Source organism: Uloborus diversus, chromosome 7 (genome assembly GCF_026930045.1).
Source record: "Uloborus diversus isolate 005 chromosome 7, Udiv.v.3.1, whole genome shotgun sequence".
Taxonomy (NCBI): Eukaryota; Metazoa; Arthropoda; class Arachnida; order Araneae; family Uloboridae; genus Uloborus; species Uloborus diversus.
Genome location: NC_072737.1, coordinates 149,582,804 through 149,602,060, shown reverse-complemented (window position 1 = coordinate 149,602,060; position 19,257 = coordinate 149,582,804). Strand labels below are relative to the sequence as shown.

The window sequence follows — 19,257 nt, the reverse complement described above, 5'->3', positions numbered from 1 at the left end:
GCACCTTTTTTCCATTGAACTTTGACCCAGACTTTCCCGTATTATTTTGCTTCAGATGGAGGTCATTACTCCTCCTTCAACTGCAACAGCATGGAAATCCAGCAAAGGAAGATGTTTTGGGGAGGAGTTATGACATCAAATCGAAGCAGTGTGCTACCAATATTTCTAGGAATTCTGGCCCCAAGTTTGTTAAAGTGAATGGATTTCCTGATCTCCCTTCTCTCCTCCTCCCCCCCCCCGCTATAATAATAGTAACATTGGTATGAACCAACCCTTTTGAAATAAAATCGGAGGCAAACTCATGACGCATGCGCCATTTTTTCACAAGAGCATATGTTTGTAAATTTTTAATTTCGATTTGTGGATAGTATCAATTGATTAATTGAATTGATAAATTAGTTTTAAATAGGCAGCTCCACTTAGAATGCGCTACGAACAGTGATTGTCAGGGTTCGTAAGCCTTTGAAAAACCTTGGAAAGTGCTTGGGAGGAAAAAATCATTTTCAAGCGCTTGAAAAAGTTTCTTAGTGCTTGAATTCTCTCAAAAATTATCGGATTGCGCTTGAAAATTTTAAAAAAGTATTTCACCTATGCAATTTTCTAAAAATGTGTTCAATATGCAACATCGCGAAACATTGTTTCCGTGTTTGAGCTTTCAATCCTTTTGCATCTTGTAAATATTTTGATGTTTTTTACAACGGGAATTTTTTTTGACATATATTACCTTAGATTGGTTTATTTTTTGTTAAATTTCAACAATTAGTTAAGGAATTATTTTCGAAATCCAGAAAATTGCTCTTGTGTTTGAAATTTCCATCTTTTTGCATCCTGCAAATATTTAGATATTTTGGCTAATCAAATGCTATTTTCGCATATGCTACCTTAGATTAGCATACTTTGTGCTTAATTTTAGTAAAAAATAAATAAATTTATTTTATGGAAAACAGTTCAACGTTGAACTTATTCCTGACTTCGCAGAAAATTGCTTCTTGCGTTTGAAACGTCAGTGTTTTTGCATCTTGCAAACATTTAAATATTTTGGCTAATTGTATATTGTTTTCATGTATGCTATCTTAGGTGGCCCAGTGACCAACACTTCATGCTCCCATGCCACAGGCCCGGAGTTCTGTTCATCCCTTTCAGTGGGTCGATAAAATGAGTACCAAGTGTACTTGGGAATTAAACACTGGGGGTTCCGCATTAGGCTGACCACCTAACTGGAACATCTGCCTTGCACCTCAGAGCCCCTGGTCAGGAAAACTGAGATGGGCACAGTAGGCTTTGGTCCTCACGGTCTGTCGTGCCAGAGGGTTCAGTTTATGCTATCTTAGATTAGCATATTTCATGTTTAATTATTGTAAAAAATAAATAAATTTATTTTCTGTGAAACACGCCAACATTGAACTTGGTTCGCGAAAATTTGCTTCCCTTTTTTCAGATTTCAATCCTTTTGCATCTTGTAAATATTTTTATATTTCTGGCAATTATTAATTATTTTGGCACATGCTACATCAGATAAGCTTGTTTTATTTTATTTTATTTTTATAACTGAAAAAATGATTACTTTTGTCTTGTTCAATTATATGCTTATTTAAATTTGCAATTTTGATTTTAATTTTCATTAACTAATTTTCGCTTATAAGAGATTTTTTGAATTTTTTTAAATTTAAACAATTGAGCACCTAACACTTTAACTTAGTTTGTATTTTAGATATAAAGTTCAATTATATAATTTTATAAAGTTAAATTTATAAGTATATTATTTTCTTTATGTCTGCTAAAATAATTAAGGTATGTTACAGTGGTGATTGTGTGTTGGTTATTCCTAGGGAATCCAGTAGTGTTTGTTATTCTTTTACCTCCCTACCTCCGATTTTCCCCCTTTACCTCAAATGTTCAAAATTGCTACTTTTGTTGGGTTGTAGGAACTCGAAACAGCTTATAGAAAGAGGCTATAATCATTAAAGGGGTAAATAGCTTAAGGAAAGTCATTGATCTTCATTGGGGTCTAATAAATTGTCAAGTACCAGCCTAGCCAGGTCCAGTGCCTGTTGTTGGCTATCAACAGGCACTTACCCTGGTATTTATATGCACAATATTTTGACTTAATAATCTATCTTTACTAATAATAAAGCTCAAAGTCTCTCTGTCTGGATGTCTGTAGGATGTCTGTGACGTGCATAGCGCCCAGACTGTTCGGCCAATTTCCATGAAATTTGGCACAAAGTTAGTTTCTAGCATGGGGGTTTGCACCTTGAAGCGATTTTTCGAAAATTCGATTTTGTTCTTTTTCTATTTCAATTTTAAGAATGCTTTCCGGAGCAAAATTATCATAAGATGGACAAGTAAATTACGAAATTATCATGACGTGGAATGGGAGAGCGAATGAACATAGCCAATTGGCGAGAAATTCATCATCCATTATTTGTAAACATGCAGGTGAACCGAATGACCTTTTAATTTTCAACTACGGGTCAAGCCGTGCTAGTACCACGAGTTTTAACATAAATGAATTGTCTGTATGCCAAAAGTAATTGTTGTACAATACTGTTGTACAGAAGCAAAGGGATGTAAGTCAGAAAATTTAAAAAGTGGAAATAGCCAGTACAAGTAGTAGGAGAACCTCTCCACTGCTTTGCGACAATAGATGGTGCTAGTACCCCTGGATAGTACCTGGTAGGTGCAGCTATACAGCATGATTTAGAAAAAGTTTTAATAAAAGCCTACCTAGGATTGGAACTTTAAACATGTTTATGTTTTACTCAAAACTTTATGAAATCCACTTACATTCCCTTTCTTCTCACAGCCTAATATATATATATATATATATATATATATATATATATATATATATATATATATATATATATATATATATATATATATATATATATATATATATATATACAGTCGACGCTCGATATAACGACCATCTCCGTGCCAGAGAAAAAGGTCTTTATAATGAGTGGTCATTATAAGAGATAGAATTTTTTAATAATATACACATGCATCATGCATGTTCCGTTTATTTGGCACTTTTTCATAGATTCCGGTAAAATGCCCAAATTATTTTTTATCATGAGAATTTTTTTAAATTATGGGTGCAAAATATTATGACAAAATATTTCTAAGTAGAAAATATAGGAAAAATTGTATTACAGTACTTACAAATCATTTATTTTCTGAAGATAAAATCAGAAACAGTTGCTTTCCTTTTTAGCACATGTGATTTTTGCAAAACATAATTTTCCATTTTAGTTATATGATAAATAGTGTTTTTCTTGCTTTTCAAAGAAACACTTAAACGTCTCTCGAGCATTTGAAATATTTTTCATACTGGGAACATTGGTCTCAATTTCTTCTTTTTCATCTGATCATTTTACATTAATTCGTTTTTGTGCATAATATCGAGAGGTACTTCATTTTCTGACAGACACAAGTTTGTCACATTCTAAATAATAATTGATAGATGCATAACAGTCAAAGTTGAACACTTCTACCTTTTTTTTTTTTGGAAATTTTTTACAGCATTTCATCTTTTTTGTCGAAATTTTCATCCTGGATTGTCTGACAAATCATTTACAAATACAAATACAAATACAAATGTGACGACCAGCAACAGGCTCTGGGCCCAGCTAGGCTGGTCCTAGTCAATTAATTAGTCCCCAATGAAGATCAATGGCCCTCTTAAAGCTATCCACTCCCTTGCTCATTACCGCCTCTTCCGGTAAGCTATTCCAAGTGCCCACGACCCTGCTAAAGTAGTAGTTTTTCCTGATTTCCAAGTTAGCCTGAGATTTAAATAGCTTAAAACAATGACCCCTTGTCCTGCTTTCCCCACAAAAATTTAATCCATTTACATCTTTCATTTTGATAAATTTAAATAACTGAATCATGTCCCCTCTGACTCTCCTTTGCTCCAGGCTATACATGTTAAGCCTATTAAGTCTGGTATCATAATCTAAATCTGAGAGTCCCCTTACTAATTTAGTTACCCTTCTTTGAACCCTTTCCAATACGAAAATATCTTTCTTCAGATAAGGCGACCAAAATTGAACAGCATACTCCAAATGAGGTCTTACTAAACTCCTATATAAAGGCAGAAGAACTTTCTTAGATTTGTTTGAAATAGATCTCTTGATGAACCCAAGCATTTTGTTGGCTTTGTTACTAGCAATACTGCACTGTTGACTAAACTTGAAGTCCTGATTTATAAAGACACCCAGATCCATAACATTTTCTGCCTGATTTATGACTGAACCCTGTAAATGATATCTCATACGCTTATTTCCATGACCTAAGTGTAGCACTTGACATTTCCCTACATTAACTGCCATACCCCATTTATCTGCCCACTTAGTAATATGATCTAAATCCTCTTGCAGCTGTTTTACTTGTTCTTCATTTTCGACAATCCCCATAACTTTTACATCGTCAGCAAAACAATTCATGCTTCCAGAAATATTTTCATTGATCTCATTCATAAATATAATAAACAAAAGAGGCCCTAAAACTGATCCCTGAGGAACCCCGCTTAAAACATCACTCCAATTAGAATGATTTCCTCTCACAACTACTCTTTGCTTCCTACCAGTAAGCCAATTTCTAACCCAAAGTAAAGTTTTTCCTCCTATTCCAATGTCAGCTAACTTGCTGAGAAGAGCAACATGCGGTACCTTGTCAAAAGCTTTTTGAAAGTCAATATAAACAACATCCACACATTTTTTGTTATCTAAAGCTGAGGTAACCTTGTCGTAGAAATGCAATAAATTAGTAGTACAGGATTTACCTTTCCTGAAACCATACTGCAAACTAGTCAACAGACTATTAGTCTCTAAGAACTTCATGATCTTAATTTTGATCAAAGTTTCGAAAATCTTACAAATCACCGAAGTCAAACTTACAGGTCTATAATTCCCAGCAATACCTTTAGACCCCTTCTTGAAGAGTGGCGTTATGTTAGCCAGTTTCCAGTCCTCTGGCACCGTCCCCGAGTTATAAGAAGCATTGAAAATATTCAAAATAACATCCACTAATTCCTCTGCACATTCAACTAAAATTTTTGGATAAATATTATCTGGTCCCGGAGCTTTAGTTGCTTTAATCTTTTTCAAATGAAATAAAACCTCCTCCCTGGAAAATACAAAATCCTCAAGCTGTATAATAGCTTGTGTCTTGTTAGTGTCAACTGTTGAGATACAGTTATCGTTAAACACACTGGAGAAAAAGTTATTCAGAACATTTGCAATATCCCTATCGTTTTGGATTAAATTTCCATACTCATCAACCAAAGGCCCAATTTGATTGTTTCGAGCTTTCCCAGAATTAGCGTAAGCAAAAAACCTCTTAGGGTTCCCATCAATGTTATCTGCCAGCCTTTGCTCCAATTCCCTTTTCTGAATCCGTACCAAATACTTAAAATTTCGCCTTGCCTTACCATACTGGAGCCTCTCCGCACTCTGACCAGTTTCTTTAAACTTACGAAAAGTGGCTTGCTTATAATTAAGAGCTTCTTTAGTCTCCCTGGAGAACCACATGGGCCAAATTTTGGTATTAACACCTTTTCTCCTAAATGGAACATAGTCCCCAACGGTTTTAGCAAGTTTATCCTTAAATTCCGTCCACTGCTGATCTACGTCGCTATTTTCCAACCCTGACGAAAAAACCTCTTTCAAGCTCTGCCTAAGTGCAACAAAATCAGTGTTTCTGAAATTGGGCACAAACCTAAAATTATCATCTTTGCACACTTCAAATTTAACCCGGAATCTAATGCTGTTATGATCACTATCTCCAATATGCTCCCCTACACTCAATCCCTGAACAAAACTACCTATGTCACAAAAAACTAGATCCAAAATTGCCTCCTCTCGAGTTCCCTGAGTTACAACTTGATCTAAGAAACAGTCACCAATTACTTTTAAAAATTCCTCTTCTTTGCCATTACCAGGATAAAAATTATTCCAATCAATACCCGGAAAATTGAAATCCCCCATTATGATAACGGATCCCTTACTGGACATGTCACTAATAATACGGTACATCTGTTCATCTTGTCCCTGGTTTGAATTAGGTGGCCTATAAATGTTTCCAAAGCGTAGCTTTTTGCCCTTACTGCTCATCAACTCCAGCCAAACCATATCAATATCAGTAGGCTTATCATTTATGACCAATTCATTGCAAATAAAATTGTCTCTAACATAAAATAAGACCCCACCACCTCTTTTACCTACTCTATCCTGTGTGAACAAATTATACCCAGCAATATGTAATAACTCTGCATCAGATTCGGTAGCCCATGTCTCTGTAATTCCAATAACATCCAACTTCTCATCCATAACTATGCTTTTCAGTTCATCCATCTTGTTCCTAATACTGCGAGCATTGGTATAGAAAACTTTAAGCATGCCTAAGTTGCTTTTATTTAACACCCTGAAATTTCCTAAATTACAATTGTTAACATTACTACTCTTGTTCGTCACTTTATTTCCATTTCTAGCAATACCCAAAAAAATTTCATTCTCTCGATACCTGATGCTTGAACCATGCCCCCCATTCCAACTTAGTTTTTTGACTCCGAATCCCTTAAAATTAATCCACTAACCATTTTGACCCCTGTAGAGCTCAGATGCAGGCCATCCCTAGCAATCCAATCCCGTTTACAATGACTCCATACATCAATGAACCTGATACTGCGCTTTTCGCAAATTGACTTCAGTAGCAAGTTCATACACCTCGCACGTTGATTTAGCCAGCTCCTATGCACTCCATACCTGGGAAGCAAACCAACCACTTGGACATTCGTCGAAAAGCTGGTTGCTTTATCCAACAGGGATTCCCATTCCCTAGAAAACTCCTCATTTTTACTGTGGTAAACATTTCCATACTGTTTTAGAAAGATGCAAAGCTGTAAGGATACCCAGTTTGTAATCTTCACCTTCTTCCAGTCCGTAAACAGTAATAAAGGTCATTTCAAGTTACATATTAGTATCATTGGAAAAAATACTAGGAATAGTGTTCGCTGAATTCGGTCGCTGTATTGGATTAGATGATGCAAAAAAGTCGTTATACCGGAAGTAAATTAACAGAGTTCATTGGAACAAAGATGGGACTTTTACCACTGGTCGTTATAATGGATTGGTCTTTATAATGAGTGGTCGTTATAATGAGCGCCGACTGTATATATATATATATATTTTAGTAATAGGGGTCTTAGTTTTAAAAATCCCCCCCCCCCTTCCAGCTGATTTGCTCTTTGAAATTCTCGTGATAATTTGCATGTTTGCTTGTCCCCCCCCCCCATCCAAAAGATTGTTCAAATAATATAATTTCATGAATAAAAAGTTCGGTTATACTACAAAAGGTGATGAAGAAATTGTATCATTAAAAATCATTATTATGGTTAATTAAGGAATTATCTTCAGATTTAGGAGCAGGCAGCTAATTTGCCTTTTGGTGCTTCCCTGTGTTTAACTATGAATGGTCCTCCCAAGGTCCTCTTTTTATTCCTAATTGGTCCTCTTTAGTCCCCTTTTTGATTGAAAATGGTCCTCTTTTACCATTTTCTGTGGCAAAATTGTGTTGGGAGCCCTGCTAGTACCATCTTTTGCCCCATTGCAGAGGAGTGGTTCCTATTTCATCTAAACTGATAATTTCTCAAATTTTTAATTTGAGACATATCCCTTTGCTTCTCACTGCCACATATGTATTCTGTTGATAAACTTCCTCTTTGGAATCATAACTTTACCTGTTAATTTCAGTCTTTTGCTTTGATTATTTATTGCAATTAATTTTTTTTAATGAACAGTGGTATGTTATTTGTAGGCTGTGACGGATAATCAAATATTAATTGTAATTGGTGAGACTGGTTCTGGAAAAACTACACAAATCACTCAATACCTTTCAGAAGCTGGATTTACCGCTAGAGGTAAAATTGGGTGTACACAGCCACGTCGAGTTGCTGCCAGTTCAGTTGCAAAAAGAGTTGCAGAAGAATTTGGTTGCAGATTAGGTCAAGAAGTATGTATTTAATTTTTTTTCTATGATAAAGACTTTTTAAAAAACTTTGATTAAAACTGATTTGTGTCTCTTCTTAGATTGGGTATACTGTTCGTTTTGAAGATTGCACAAGCCCTGAAACAGTTATCAAATACATGACAGAAGGTATTTTACTTCAGGAATGCTTAATAGACCTTGATCTGAAAGGTTATGCAGTTGTAATGCTTGATGAAGCACATGAAAGGACAATTTTTACTGATGTTTTATTCGGTCTTTTAAAAAATGTAAGCTTTTGCAAAAAAAAATCCGAACTTTTTATAAATTATTTAAAATATTATATTTTATTAAAAAGTTTTTAGCATTAAAATGATGATGAATTTATTCCTCGCTATTTTGTAGTCTTATCTATTAATACTATAAAAATACTCTGGTTTTAGGATGTCTATAATACATATAAATGGTTAATAAATTTTAAAATAGAAATGTTCTATTCACTTTATAAAACTTTACACTCAGTCTCAAAAATTTCATAATGTAGTATTTTAACATTTTAAAGGCCAGTAAGGCATTTAAAAGGTTATGACCTCCAAGTTCACGCCCAGCTATGTCTCCCAAGCTCAAGTTTAATTTATGAATTACCAAATTAAAAATATATATATATTTAATTTTTTTTCATAGCATATAGGCATCAAGTTTAATTTTACAAGAACATAAAAGTTATTGTTTGAAAAAATATTTCGTAATTTTGGTTTAGAAACATCGTAAACTTCAATGTTCTACTTCTGAGCTTATGATTTTTAAAGAATTTAATGTGCACAAAATGCTGCCAAAAATTTTGATAGACTTGTTAATAATTGAAACTTTGATTTAAATGAATTTAAACTAAATATTATGTGTTTCACAAAACATATTTGGAAATTTCTTTCATTAGTATTATCCAGATATTGAAATACAACCTATTCAAACGTTACATTGAGTTTTAGATGTAGTGGATTGTTGGGGTGGAAAATCTGTGCCAATTAGCACATTTTATGCATACTGTACAAAGCAATAAAAATGAGTACCATTCTGCTGAAAAATAAATTATAAAATAAATGTTATTAAAGTATAGAATTTGAAAAATTATTACTTACACATAATCAAGCCCAACCCCCCTTCTTTTGCATTGATAACTAAATTTCTTGAAATCTTGAAACAGGTGTTTGCATATGTCATACTTTTAAGAAAGATGATTTTATTATTTCTTTTCCTTTGAAAAACTGCCGCCCTCCCTGTCTTGTAGTCAAAGCTGTCTGACTGCGATAAGGAGGTCCTGGGTTCAAATCCCAGCTAGGGCATGGATGTACTTTTTTCTACTGTCCTTGTCCTTCCTTTGTGTGGATGTTTTGTTGTGCTGTGCAGCAGGGGCGGCAAATAGGGGGGTCAAGAGGGGGCGGTTGCACCCCTAAATTTTTTGAGTAGAATGATAGAAAATGGGTGAACTCAATTTATGTAAGTCGGAAATCAAAGTTCATCAGTAATAATTTGATGAAATTCGACACATTCCCAGACATGAAAAAGTGTTTTTCGTTCTTTGGATGATGACTTAGAAAATCATGAAGTATTTTCCTGCCTTTTCAGATCATAGAAAACTGATAGAGAACCATGGTTGATTTTAACTCGTTAACATTTCCTCATATAGGCTAAATATTTCATACTTGTGTGCCCAGTGTAACAATGGTATGTCCAATATGAGATGCCAGTGCAAGGTGGTGTGGCTGGACCTTGATATTTTACATTCACTTTTATGCTCATTTTTTAAGTGTATATTTATTTGATGAGTGTTCATTGCTTTCTTCTGCTAGAAACACGTTTCAGTTGCTCAATGCATTATATGTTTTCATAGAAATTTCTTAAAAATGCATTTGATTATTAAATTAAAAAAAACAACAAATACCTTTCATGGAACTGTATAATTATGCAATCTCGGAGTTACAAAAGATGGTCTTCAAGAGTTAAAACCATAAAAACATTTCTCTATAACTTCAAAGCAGTGATTTGACAACTAGAAGAATTATTCCTAAACGATTCTTCCAATGGTGAAAAAGCTCATTCCCTTTAGCATGTATGACTTCGTTTGAATTTTTATTCAAATTGTTTGTATTGAGGAAAGTTTTTGAAAAATGCTTTACTCTATCAAAACATCATCAATCCGCTACCCTTAATTTTCGGACTATTCAAGCCACAGTTCAATCTACAATTAAAACTGAAAATAGATTTGATATACATGTATATTTCAATCAAACGTGAAACTTTTCAAAAAATTGCTTCCTCCGACCCAAAAAAAAAAAGGTGACAAAAATCCACATGATGATGTGAAGTCAAACATTTGTTTTTTAAATATTTTGTGACGTAATAGATTCAGTTTTGAATGAAATTAACACAAGATTTGATGATAATTATTTTTCTGTATGGTTGGCTCTATATTATCTCTATTGGATTTTGAAAACAAAAAATAAAATGTTTCAATTATGAGCAAAATTTTTAACATGAGGTAAGAAAAATTTCATGCAATATACCGACAGACCACCTATCACATCCAGAGACTGCAGTTTCGCCCATAGACGTTTTCTATTTAATTGTACTTACAAAACAGCATAACACTAGGAACCGATAGATTAGTAACACGATTCCCTGCTCTTCCGAATTCCAAAAATTACGCATTAAAACTTTTCTAAAAGGTATAAAAACTTTAGTGTCAAGATGTTTTGTATGATAACTTATTAGAAAATGAATAAAAATTTTAATTGTTTCTAAACACTAATTTTAATTCATATTAAACCAATTTTATGACCACTACCTGTTAGCTAATGTGTGTTTGGTACCGCATTGTGGTAATACATATTTAAGAAACTCGACCACCCAAATGAAATGCTGAGATGCCGCCCCTGCTGTGCAGGGTAACCACAGGGGGATTATGGCTCAAGTTGGGCCATCAAAATTTTTGTCGGGCATTTTTTTTCCAGAAGTTTTTTTTTTTAGAACATGAAATTTTTGATTTTTAGAAGGAAAAAAATATTTAAACTTATTCAACAAGAAATGCATGTATAAATAATGCATTTTTGATGTACTCATTCCAAAATTTATTCGCCGTGTCTCTTTTTCAATAAAGGGATCATCAAAGACGGGATGGAGTCCGGAAGGATCAGACGATTTGATTTCTTTTTAATTTATTATAAACTAGCAGCGTCGCCCGGCTTTGCAAGATTTACCTCGAAAATGAAAATTTTGTCAAGTGATGTGTGTTTAACAATCAGGCGTAAACAAACAAAAAATCTATAAAATTTCCCGAAAGATCGCGGAAAAATAACCAGAGAGGAAAAGTTTTAAATACCCCGAACAGGAAAAGCCTCAAAACAAAAGCAAGAGTTTTATTTGTTTAAAGTTGAGAAAAAAATGGCAAGAGATCTTTCTTCTCAATGATTTTATTGACGACTAGCAGTACCCACATGGCTCAGCTTGTGCTATAAAATTAAATAAAACGTGTTAATTTCCCTTTCCACTCCAAAATAAAAAGAAAGAATCTGTTTCGTTAGTTAAAATGTGCACATATAATTTTGTCTAAGCTCCAAACATAGTCCGTAAAGTAATTTAAAAAAAAATGATATAAAGATTACACCTGTCCGTCAAAATTCTCTCTTTTAAAGAAAATGGCATCTAATTTAAATATGCTTAGAATCATTTAAAATCATTGTAGAAAAGCGTTTAAAATTAAAAATATATGATAATAACTTTTAAATCTCCAATCCGAAAGATACTGCCAATAAAAGAAGCAAAGAATTGGAAATATCACTAAACTTAGATTTATCATCTCAAAATATTTATAAGCAGAACAAAATGTAATCAATAAAAATAAACACTGTATTTGTACATGCAAAAACACGATGATGATCATGTTACTCGCTATCTACCGTTTGCAAGGAGAGTAGGTTTTGACAAACGTAAGACATTGGGTAATGTGACCACTATGAGCAATCCTGATTGCTGAGTCAGAATCAAGTAAAAATCTCCCGATCCAAAAAATAATTAATTTTGTTGAAATACTCAGCACTTAAGAAACAGAATGAAAATCCGTGCCGCTTCTGATAAAAAGGTATTTTATTGAAATATCTGTTACAATTACAATGAAGGCAAATTATTACCGAAGAAAAAAATCTTGTCATCAAAATACTCACTCCACTTGAATCAGCTGAAACTGCACATATATTCCTACCAAAAAGAATTACAGATTTTATGATAAAGCATATTTTATGTATGTAAAAACGAATTTTCACTGTGCCTCTAATTTCAGTGAAGGACAATTCCACGAAAATGAATCTTTACGAAAGAATTTTTTTTCATTAATTTATTAGAATGATTTTGTAAACTATATCACTCATTATGCCTCATTCATTATGCATTGGGGGCCTTTGTGGCTTTGTGGTAGAAACTTTGCTTCAAATGCCGGTAAACGTGGGTTCGATAACCTCGGATGCTCTGAGTAGTGTATTTCCTTTCTTTACGCTGAAAATCTTTCTCATGTTGTCTTATGTGTGAATAAATGAAAAAGTCCAAAATTTCGAGGCAATGTCCCTCAATTCTTCAATGGTTATTAACTATAGACACGTAAACAACAACAGTTAAAGGCAACAATTTTTAACTTAATTAAAAATGTGGTCATTTTTATAGTAATAAATGGTTCCCAGTTTGCCAGACTAGCTGGCACACGACAACAACAACAATGGGAAAAACCATTTAAATAGTTTTTTGTAGTAAGTTACTGCCCTAAGCCTGGGCTAAGGCAGAAGTACTTAAAATACACCACCAGCTCAGTTATTCCATCCGAGGACTACAGTTTCGTGCTTTTTTGCACTCATCAGCCCAGAATAGGAATTACCTGAGCTGGAGGCGAAAAACAACTTAAGGGAGCTACCAGCTTGTTTGGTTCTCTTGGCTCCCTTAAGATATTTTTCGCCATCAGCTCAGTTAATTCCTATTCCGGGCTGATGAGTGCTAAAAAGCACAAAACTGCAGTCCTCGGATGGAATAACTGAGCTGGCGGTGTATTTTAAGTATTTAAATAGTATTCAAAATCAATGTTGTAATGTACTTAGTTGCAAAAAGTTGCTCATTGCTCTTTCTGATTCTGCAATTTTTACAGTAAAAAACATAAATAGTCGTTTTATATTTAGTTTGTTGAAATTGAATATATTTTTGATGAGCAAATACCCTACCAGACACATTGCTAAAATTCGTGTGTTCTTTATACAGGCTGTCAAAAGAAGACCTGAACTAAAGCTTATAGTGACTTCTGCTACATTAGATGCTATAAAGTTTTCTCAGTATTTTTTTGAAGCTGTAAGTATTTGACCTAGTTTTTCTTTTTTATTACTTTATATGCCTTAAGCAGATATTAACTTATACCTCCTGGGGAAGAACAAGTATATAATAGCTGTGCCCAAACCTTCAAAAATGGTGATACTGGATCATTTTAATTTCTTTCTTTAACCTCTTGATACAAAACTTCAAATTTCTCATATCAATATCTAACTTTCTACTTTAATTTCATGTCATCAGTTAGCAGGGCCGGATTTAGGGGAGGGCAGGCGGGGCCCCCAGAATAAAATCTTTACAAAATATCCTAACTTTCACGGGTCGAAAATATCAGATATATACATATATATCAAAATATTCGGATATATATCTAAGTATCAGATATTTTCGAAAATATGATGATCTTTTCGAACTCTGATTAGTGGTTTCTATCTTTCGTTGCCCCAGGGCCTCCACACTTCCAAATCCGGCCCTGTCAATTAGCATGTGCCAAAATATACTGCAGTTGGTCATGTTACTTTTCATTCAATTAACCAATGGAAGTCAAATTCTTGGACTATTTTCATTTAGCTACCTTAATTTATTTAAAAGACGTTTATTCAAAATTTTTTTTTTTTCAGTCATAAATATCCCCACATAAAAACAACAAATATAAGCTGAGCATGTTTTAGTACCTTTCTTGGTGTGTTATACATTATGTTTTTTTTTTTGGTGGGGGGGGGGGGGTCAGTCTGCCAATCATATTTCTTTATAAAGTATGTTTTTGTTTTATAGACACTGCACTTTTTTTTAATGGGGCATCGCATTGTTTACTTACTAAATTGGTAAATCCAGAGAGATATTGTTTATGTCACTCATTCTTGCTCCTCATGTTTTGAATTTATTACAGTGGAGTCTCGAAAATCCGTTGTAATTCTTCGGGACCTCGAATTATCTGAAAATTTTTTTTGGCCGATATAAGGATAACACATTTTGCTCCCTTACACAATAAAATGAAAATACTGTCTTTGGGAAAAATTTATCACTCAAATTTCAAAATAAATTTCAGTTTTAATTATCCTTAAAGGAATTTTGATTAACTTTTTCAATGATATCTGAACGCATATTTATGTCTGTAAAATGTAGGCAATCAAAAATGCAGTCATGTCAAATCCAGTTTGATAATTTTTGTTGTGACATTTGAGTGCCTATGTACATATTTCACATAACACAAAAATAGTTAGACATAAAAAGTATGTACAATCATACGGTGTCAAGTTGTGCACACTCCTTTTTGATTGCAATCAAATATTCTAAAGGGGCTGTTTAGTTGTTCATTTCAGCGAAACAATAATTTAATTTTAAACTATTTTTTCATCAAGTTATTTACAAAATACATCTCTAGTAGTCAATGAATATTTCATGCCACATGTATTGAGTTGTTGCTTACTCTTCAATACCTTTCCATTACTTTGTTGTAGGTAGTTAAGGAAACTCTGCAATAGCAAAACATTTCTGTTTTCATTTTAATGCAAAACACTTGATTAGCTATTAAGAATGTAGGGGAATGTGGGGCAAAGTGAAATAGCGGGGCAAAGTGAAATATTGAAATATTAACTCTGCGTTTAGTGCCACCTACCTGGTAATATTTTAACAATCTAGTTGCACATGTAGTCTATTCCAGTCAGGTAAAAAAAAAAAACCGCCGAATATTAAATCATATGGTAATACAGGCAATTTTCAAAAATTGATACCCTTATTGTAATAACTGTTGAAAGTAATTTTTTTTTTTTAATATTATAAAATAATAAAGTTCTTATTATTAACATTTTAACTATTAATTGAGACCTTCTAATATGCAGTGCAGTATTTACTTAGTTAATATTAAGCTTATTTGTGTGTGTTTTAAATATTTTGCTCAAGTAGTCGAGTACATGCGGGGCAAAGTTAAATAGCTTATATTTCGTTTACTCACTCAATCATTTATGAAAACACTAACGTGTTCATGTATTAATTAATCCATTTACATTCCTTCCTTTAGTAGTTCACTTATTTATTCATTCAGCCAACAGATCATTTTTATGAAATTTTTGTCGTTATTTGTTTCTCTTTTTTTTTCCGTAGATTTTTTTTGCTTTTTAATAGAACTTTCAGTTTTATGCAATGAATTGTTTTGTTTGAAGGGTTCAATAAAAAAGCAAAGCAATGAGTGGTATACCAGATGAATAGTTCGTTTTGAACTTGAACTAAGGAAGAAGGGTGGGGGGTGCAATAAATAAAATAAAGAGTAATTCTCAAGGTTGGAAATGGGCCGAGTGCACCTATAATGGAAACAAACCTTCTATAGTTTTGAATGGATTTTCAAGTAAGAATAATGTGGATATTGAAAAGAGCCCCCTTTTTTGTGGTACAATAAGGAGAAATTCAATATTTCATTAAGCAAATATTTTTTTAAAGGATGGGATTTTCAATAGGCAAATAACAAGTGGGAGCTCTGTAGCTGAAGCTACGAATTAAAAAACAATATACAGGATTTTCTAGGGTCAAGTCTTTTACTATGTTATGCCCCAGGTTTGTCATAAATGGTGTTTACTATATTCAGGGGTGTGCAGAGGAAGGAAGGGGATACCTGTTGGCCTCAGCCCGAGATTTTTGAAATGAGGGGTGAAATATATGTAGGGAGGTAGAGGGTAAACAATTTGTGCCTGTAAAAGTCGTTTGTGATGGTCCACATAATTTCTGTGCACGTCTCTGGCTATGAATGTATATATATTGCATTTTAAATTTTAGTAAAAATTTTTTTGTATTTTGATTAACTTTTTAAAGTTGAAGTTTTTCATCTTTTTTCCCTTCCATTTTTACCTAGCCAATATTTACCATACCTGGACGTACTTATCCTGTAGAGATTTTGTACACTAAAGAACCAGAAAATGATTACTTAGACGCATCTCTGATTACTGTCATGCAGATACATCTTACAGAGCCTCCTGGTAAGAGATGTTCTCTTTCTGAAATTAATTTTTATTGCATAAATTTTCCTCTACTTTGTGTGTGTGTGACAGAAAAAAAAGGAAATGATTTTATACACTTTTTTTTTCAAAGTAGGACTATTATGCATATTCTTAGGCTAACGGGGCTTAACTCAAGGGCAAGCAATGTGTCCAAAAAAAAAAAAAGTTTTACAAAATTCTTTTGAATACTACCTGTTTAAATTATTTTCATTGTTTCTCTATTTGTGTTGTTACCCTAGTTAGTGTAAACAATCATACCTAAAGGAGAAAAATAAGTAAAACTAGTACAGAAGCATTGTGTAGCCCTTATTTATACTGCAGGGAGCACAAAATATTGCAAAAGTTTCATAATGTCTCTAATTATTTGTGAAGTTATTGCAAAACTTTACGACATCCTTGGAAACATTTCATAGATTTCTGGGGAGTTGCAGTATACAGTTTGAGAATCACTGGCATAGCCTATTTATAGTCTTGTAAGTTGTTCCATAGTTTTGAAAAATGTTAAAATGTATTGATTTTAAGTTTCCTTCTTATTGTTAATAGATTACTGTCAAAAACCAGCAATTCAAACACACTTAAAATGAATTACTGCTATGACAAACTACATTTGCAATCCTTAATCTATTTTTTGTTGTTGATTGTTGTTTGGATAAGATGAACTATGGTAAAGAGGAATTGATTTCAAATGTCCTTTCAGTTCGTTTTGACGAGATTTGACTATATTAAACTTCTCTCTCAAATGTGCCAATGTTATTTTCCATTTTACTTTTATGTAGAGGGCACAGTGTTACCTGGCATAAGTGTACATATCGCTCAATTTGAAGAAGAGTGCCACAATATGAAGAAATGAAATTTTACAGGAGAAGCGCTTGAAGTTTAACTCTTCCAGAAAATTTGCTGTTAGAGAAGGAAATTTGTTGTTCTCTCCAGTTGTTAATATTAGAACAAAAAATCTGCCATTATTTTCCAAAAAAGATTGCATTATTTAAAAGCCTTGAAAGCAAAAAAAAAAGAAAATTAAAAATTTCATATTGAAATTAAAAACTTCGTATTGTGGCACTCTTCTTCCAAACGAGGGACATTTTTTCTAATATTCCTCTGCTATCAGTGTAGGTTAAAAACATTTAGTTCTATTTTTATGGCAAAGGATACACAGTCCTTTTTTGTGCAGATAGTTGGTTATTCAAATGTGAGAAAATTAAATGTTTTCTTCTAAATTGTCAGTTTTAAATTTTTTTGAGACTATACTTTATTTAAAATCATGGATTTTGACTGTTAAAACAGAAAGAACAAAAAAATATTTTGTTTTTTATTACATGCCACACATTGAAATGGCCACTATGTCGTTTTATGTAAATGATCAATATTTTTGCCTTTTTTTTTTTTTGAAAACTTGTAGGTGATGTTTTGTTATTCCTCACTGGACAAGAAGAAATTGACACAGCTTGTGAAATTCTGTATGAAAGAATGAAAACTTTGGGGCCTGGAGTTCCTGAACTTATCATTTTGCCAGTTTATTCTGCATTACCTAGTGAAATGCAGACTAGAATTTTTGAGCCTACTCCACCAGGTTCAAGAAAGGTTTGTATTATTAACATTAAAATAATTCTTCGGTATTAATTAAACTAGCTAATCTCTTATCTATTTCATTAGCGATTTCTTTTTAAAAATTGAATGAAGTTTGACATGCTCCGACATCTTGAGTTAACACCATGCATTGATATTCTGTAACAAAGGTGAAAATTTGACTTTTAAAAACATAGCGTCAACATTTAGAAACACAACATAAAATAGAACTGCTAAAAATTCTACCTTAATGTTCCTATGTCTTTGTAACGTATACTGTGAATTAGGTAAATTTCCAGACTATTACACATCATGCTATGGAAAGATGGTATAAAATAGCATGTAGAAAATTTGAGGAAGTAAAAAGTTAATGAACCCTCCCGGAAAATTGTTTCTGATTACGGTCTTACAAAGTCTTCTTTGCTATTATTCTTTGTGCCTCATTTTCTATGCTACTTACATCAGGTATAGTAAGTCCTCCCACAAATGAGGCAATGAGAAGCAACGGGATGTAAGTGGACATTTTGAAGTTTTGAGTAAAACACGTTTAAAGAATGACTATAATGAATAATAAAAAATTATAAAAGCCCTAGGTTGGCTTTCATCATTTTTTTTTCTAAACCCTGTGTACAGCAGTACCCACCAGACAGTACCGATAGTCCTGATAGGTACTTAAACTCATACTATTGGAAATTGTTTCATGTTTGTTTGAGTGGTCCAAAATTCATGTCGTATATCAAACAAACATGAACTACATTACCTACATAGACCTACTATTTGACTGGTTATCCCCAAATTTTTAATTTTGCCTCTATACCCCTTTGCTTCTCACTGCCTCAAATAATGAACTAGTATGTTGTGGCCATCACGAAACTTTCTTCTATATTTTTCTTTTTTGTCTGATCCCTCCCCATGCTTGACGAGGAAGCAATATTCCCAACAAAAACAAAATTACACATGCAAAAACTTGACGACCATCCCAATCTCTGAATTATTGCAAAAGCAAAGAGCGAAAATTGAAAGTTATTTTAAAAGCCTTGCAGAATTAATTGCAAATATTTTATTTGTTAACAAACATAAGATGGCAACAGTTAAAAATTTTAAATCATTGAGATAATATTTTCGATCATTTCCATACAATAAAATCACGAGAAATACACAGACAACAATCTTTTACGATTTATCTTTCTTATTGTTGCATTAATAAAGCTATTTTTATTCGCAAAAAAAAAAAAAAAAAAAAAAAAAACCACCTTGGAGCGATTGGTGTCAAAATTGAACCAAAGCCAGTTTACATATGGATTCACATATATTCCAAATTTCAACCAGAACGTAGCATTACTTCTTGAGATAG

General features: G+C 33.0%; 1 protein-coding gene across 1 annotated transcript in view; it reads left to right on the top strand.

Moving 5' to 3' along the window:
* LOC129226941 (ATP-dependent RNA helicase DHX8-like) overlaps nucleotides 1-19,257 on the top strand; it is a 75,182-nt gene that overhangs the window by 28,982 nt on the left and 26,943 nt on the right. The window contains exons 9-13 of the mRNA XM_054861570.1: nucleotides 7,822-8,016; nucleotides 8,094-8,279; nucleotides 13,285-13,371; nucleotides 16,193-16,316; nucleotides 17,737-17,918. Of these exons, the coding sequence (XP_054717545.1) occupies nucleotides 7,822-8,016; nucleotides 8,094-8,279; nucleotides 13,285-13,371; nucleotides 16,193-16,316; nucleotides 17,737-17,918 (774 nt within the window). The remainder of the gene's footprint in view (nucleotides 1-7,821; nucleotides 8,017-8,093; nucleotides 8,280-13,284; nucleotides 13,372-16,192; nucleotides 16,317-17,736; nucleotides 17,919-19,257) is intronic.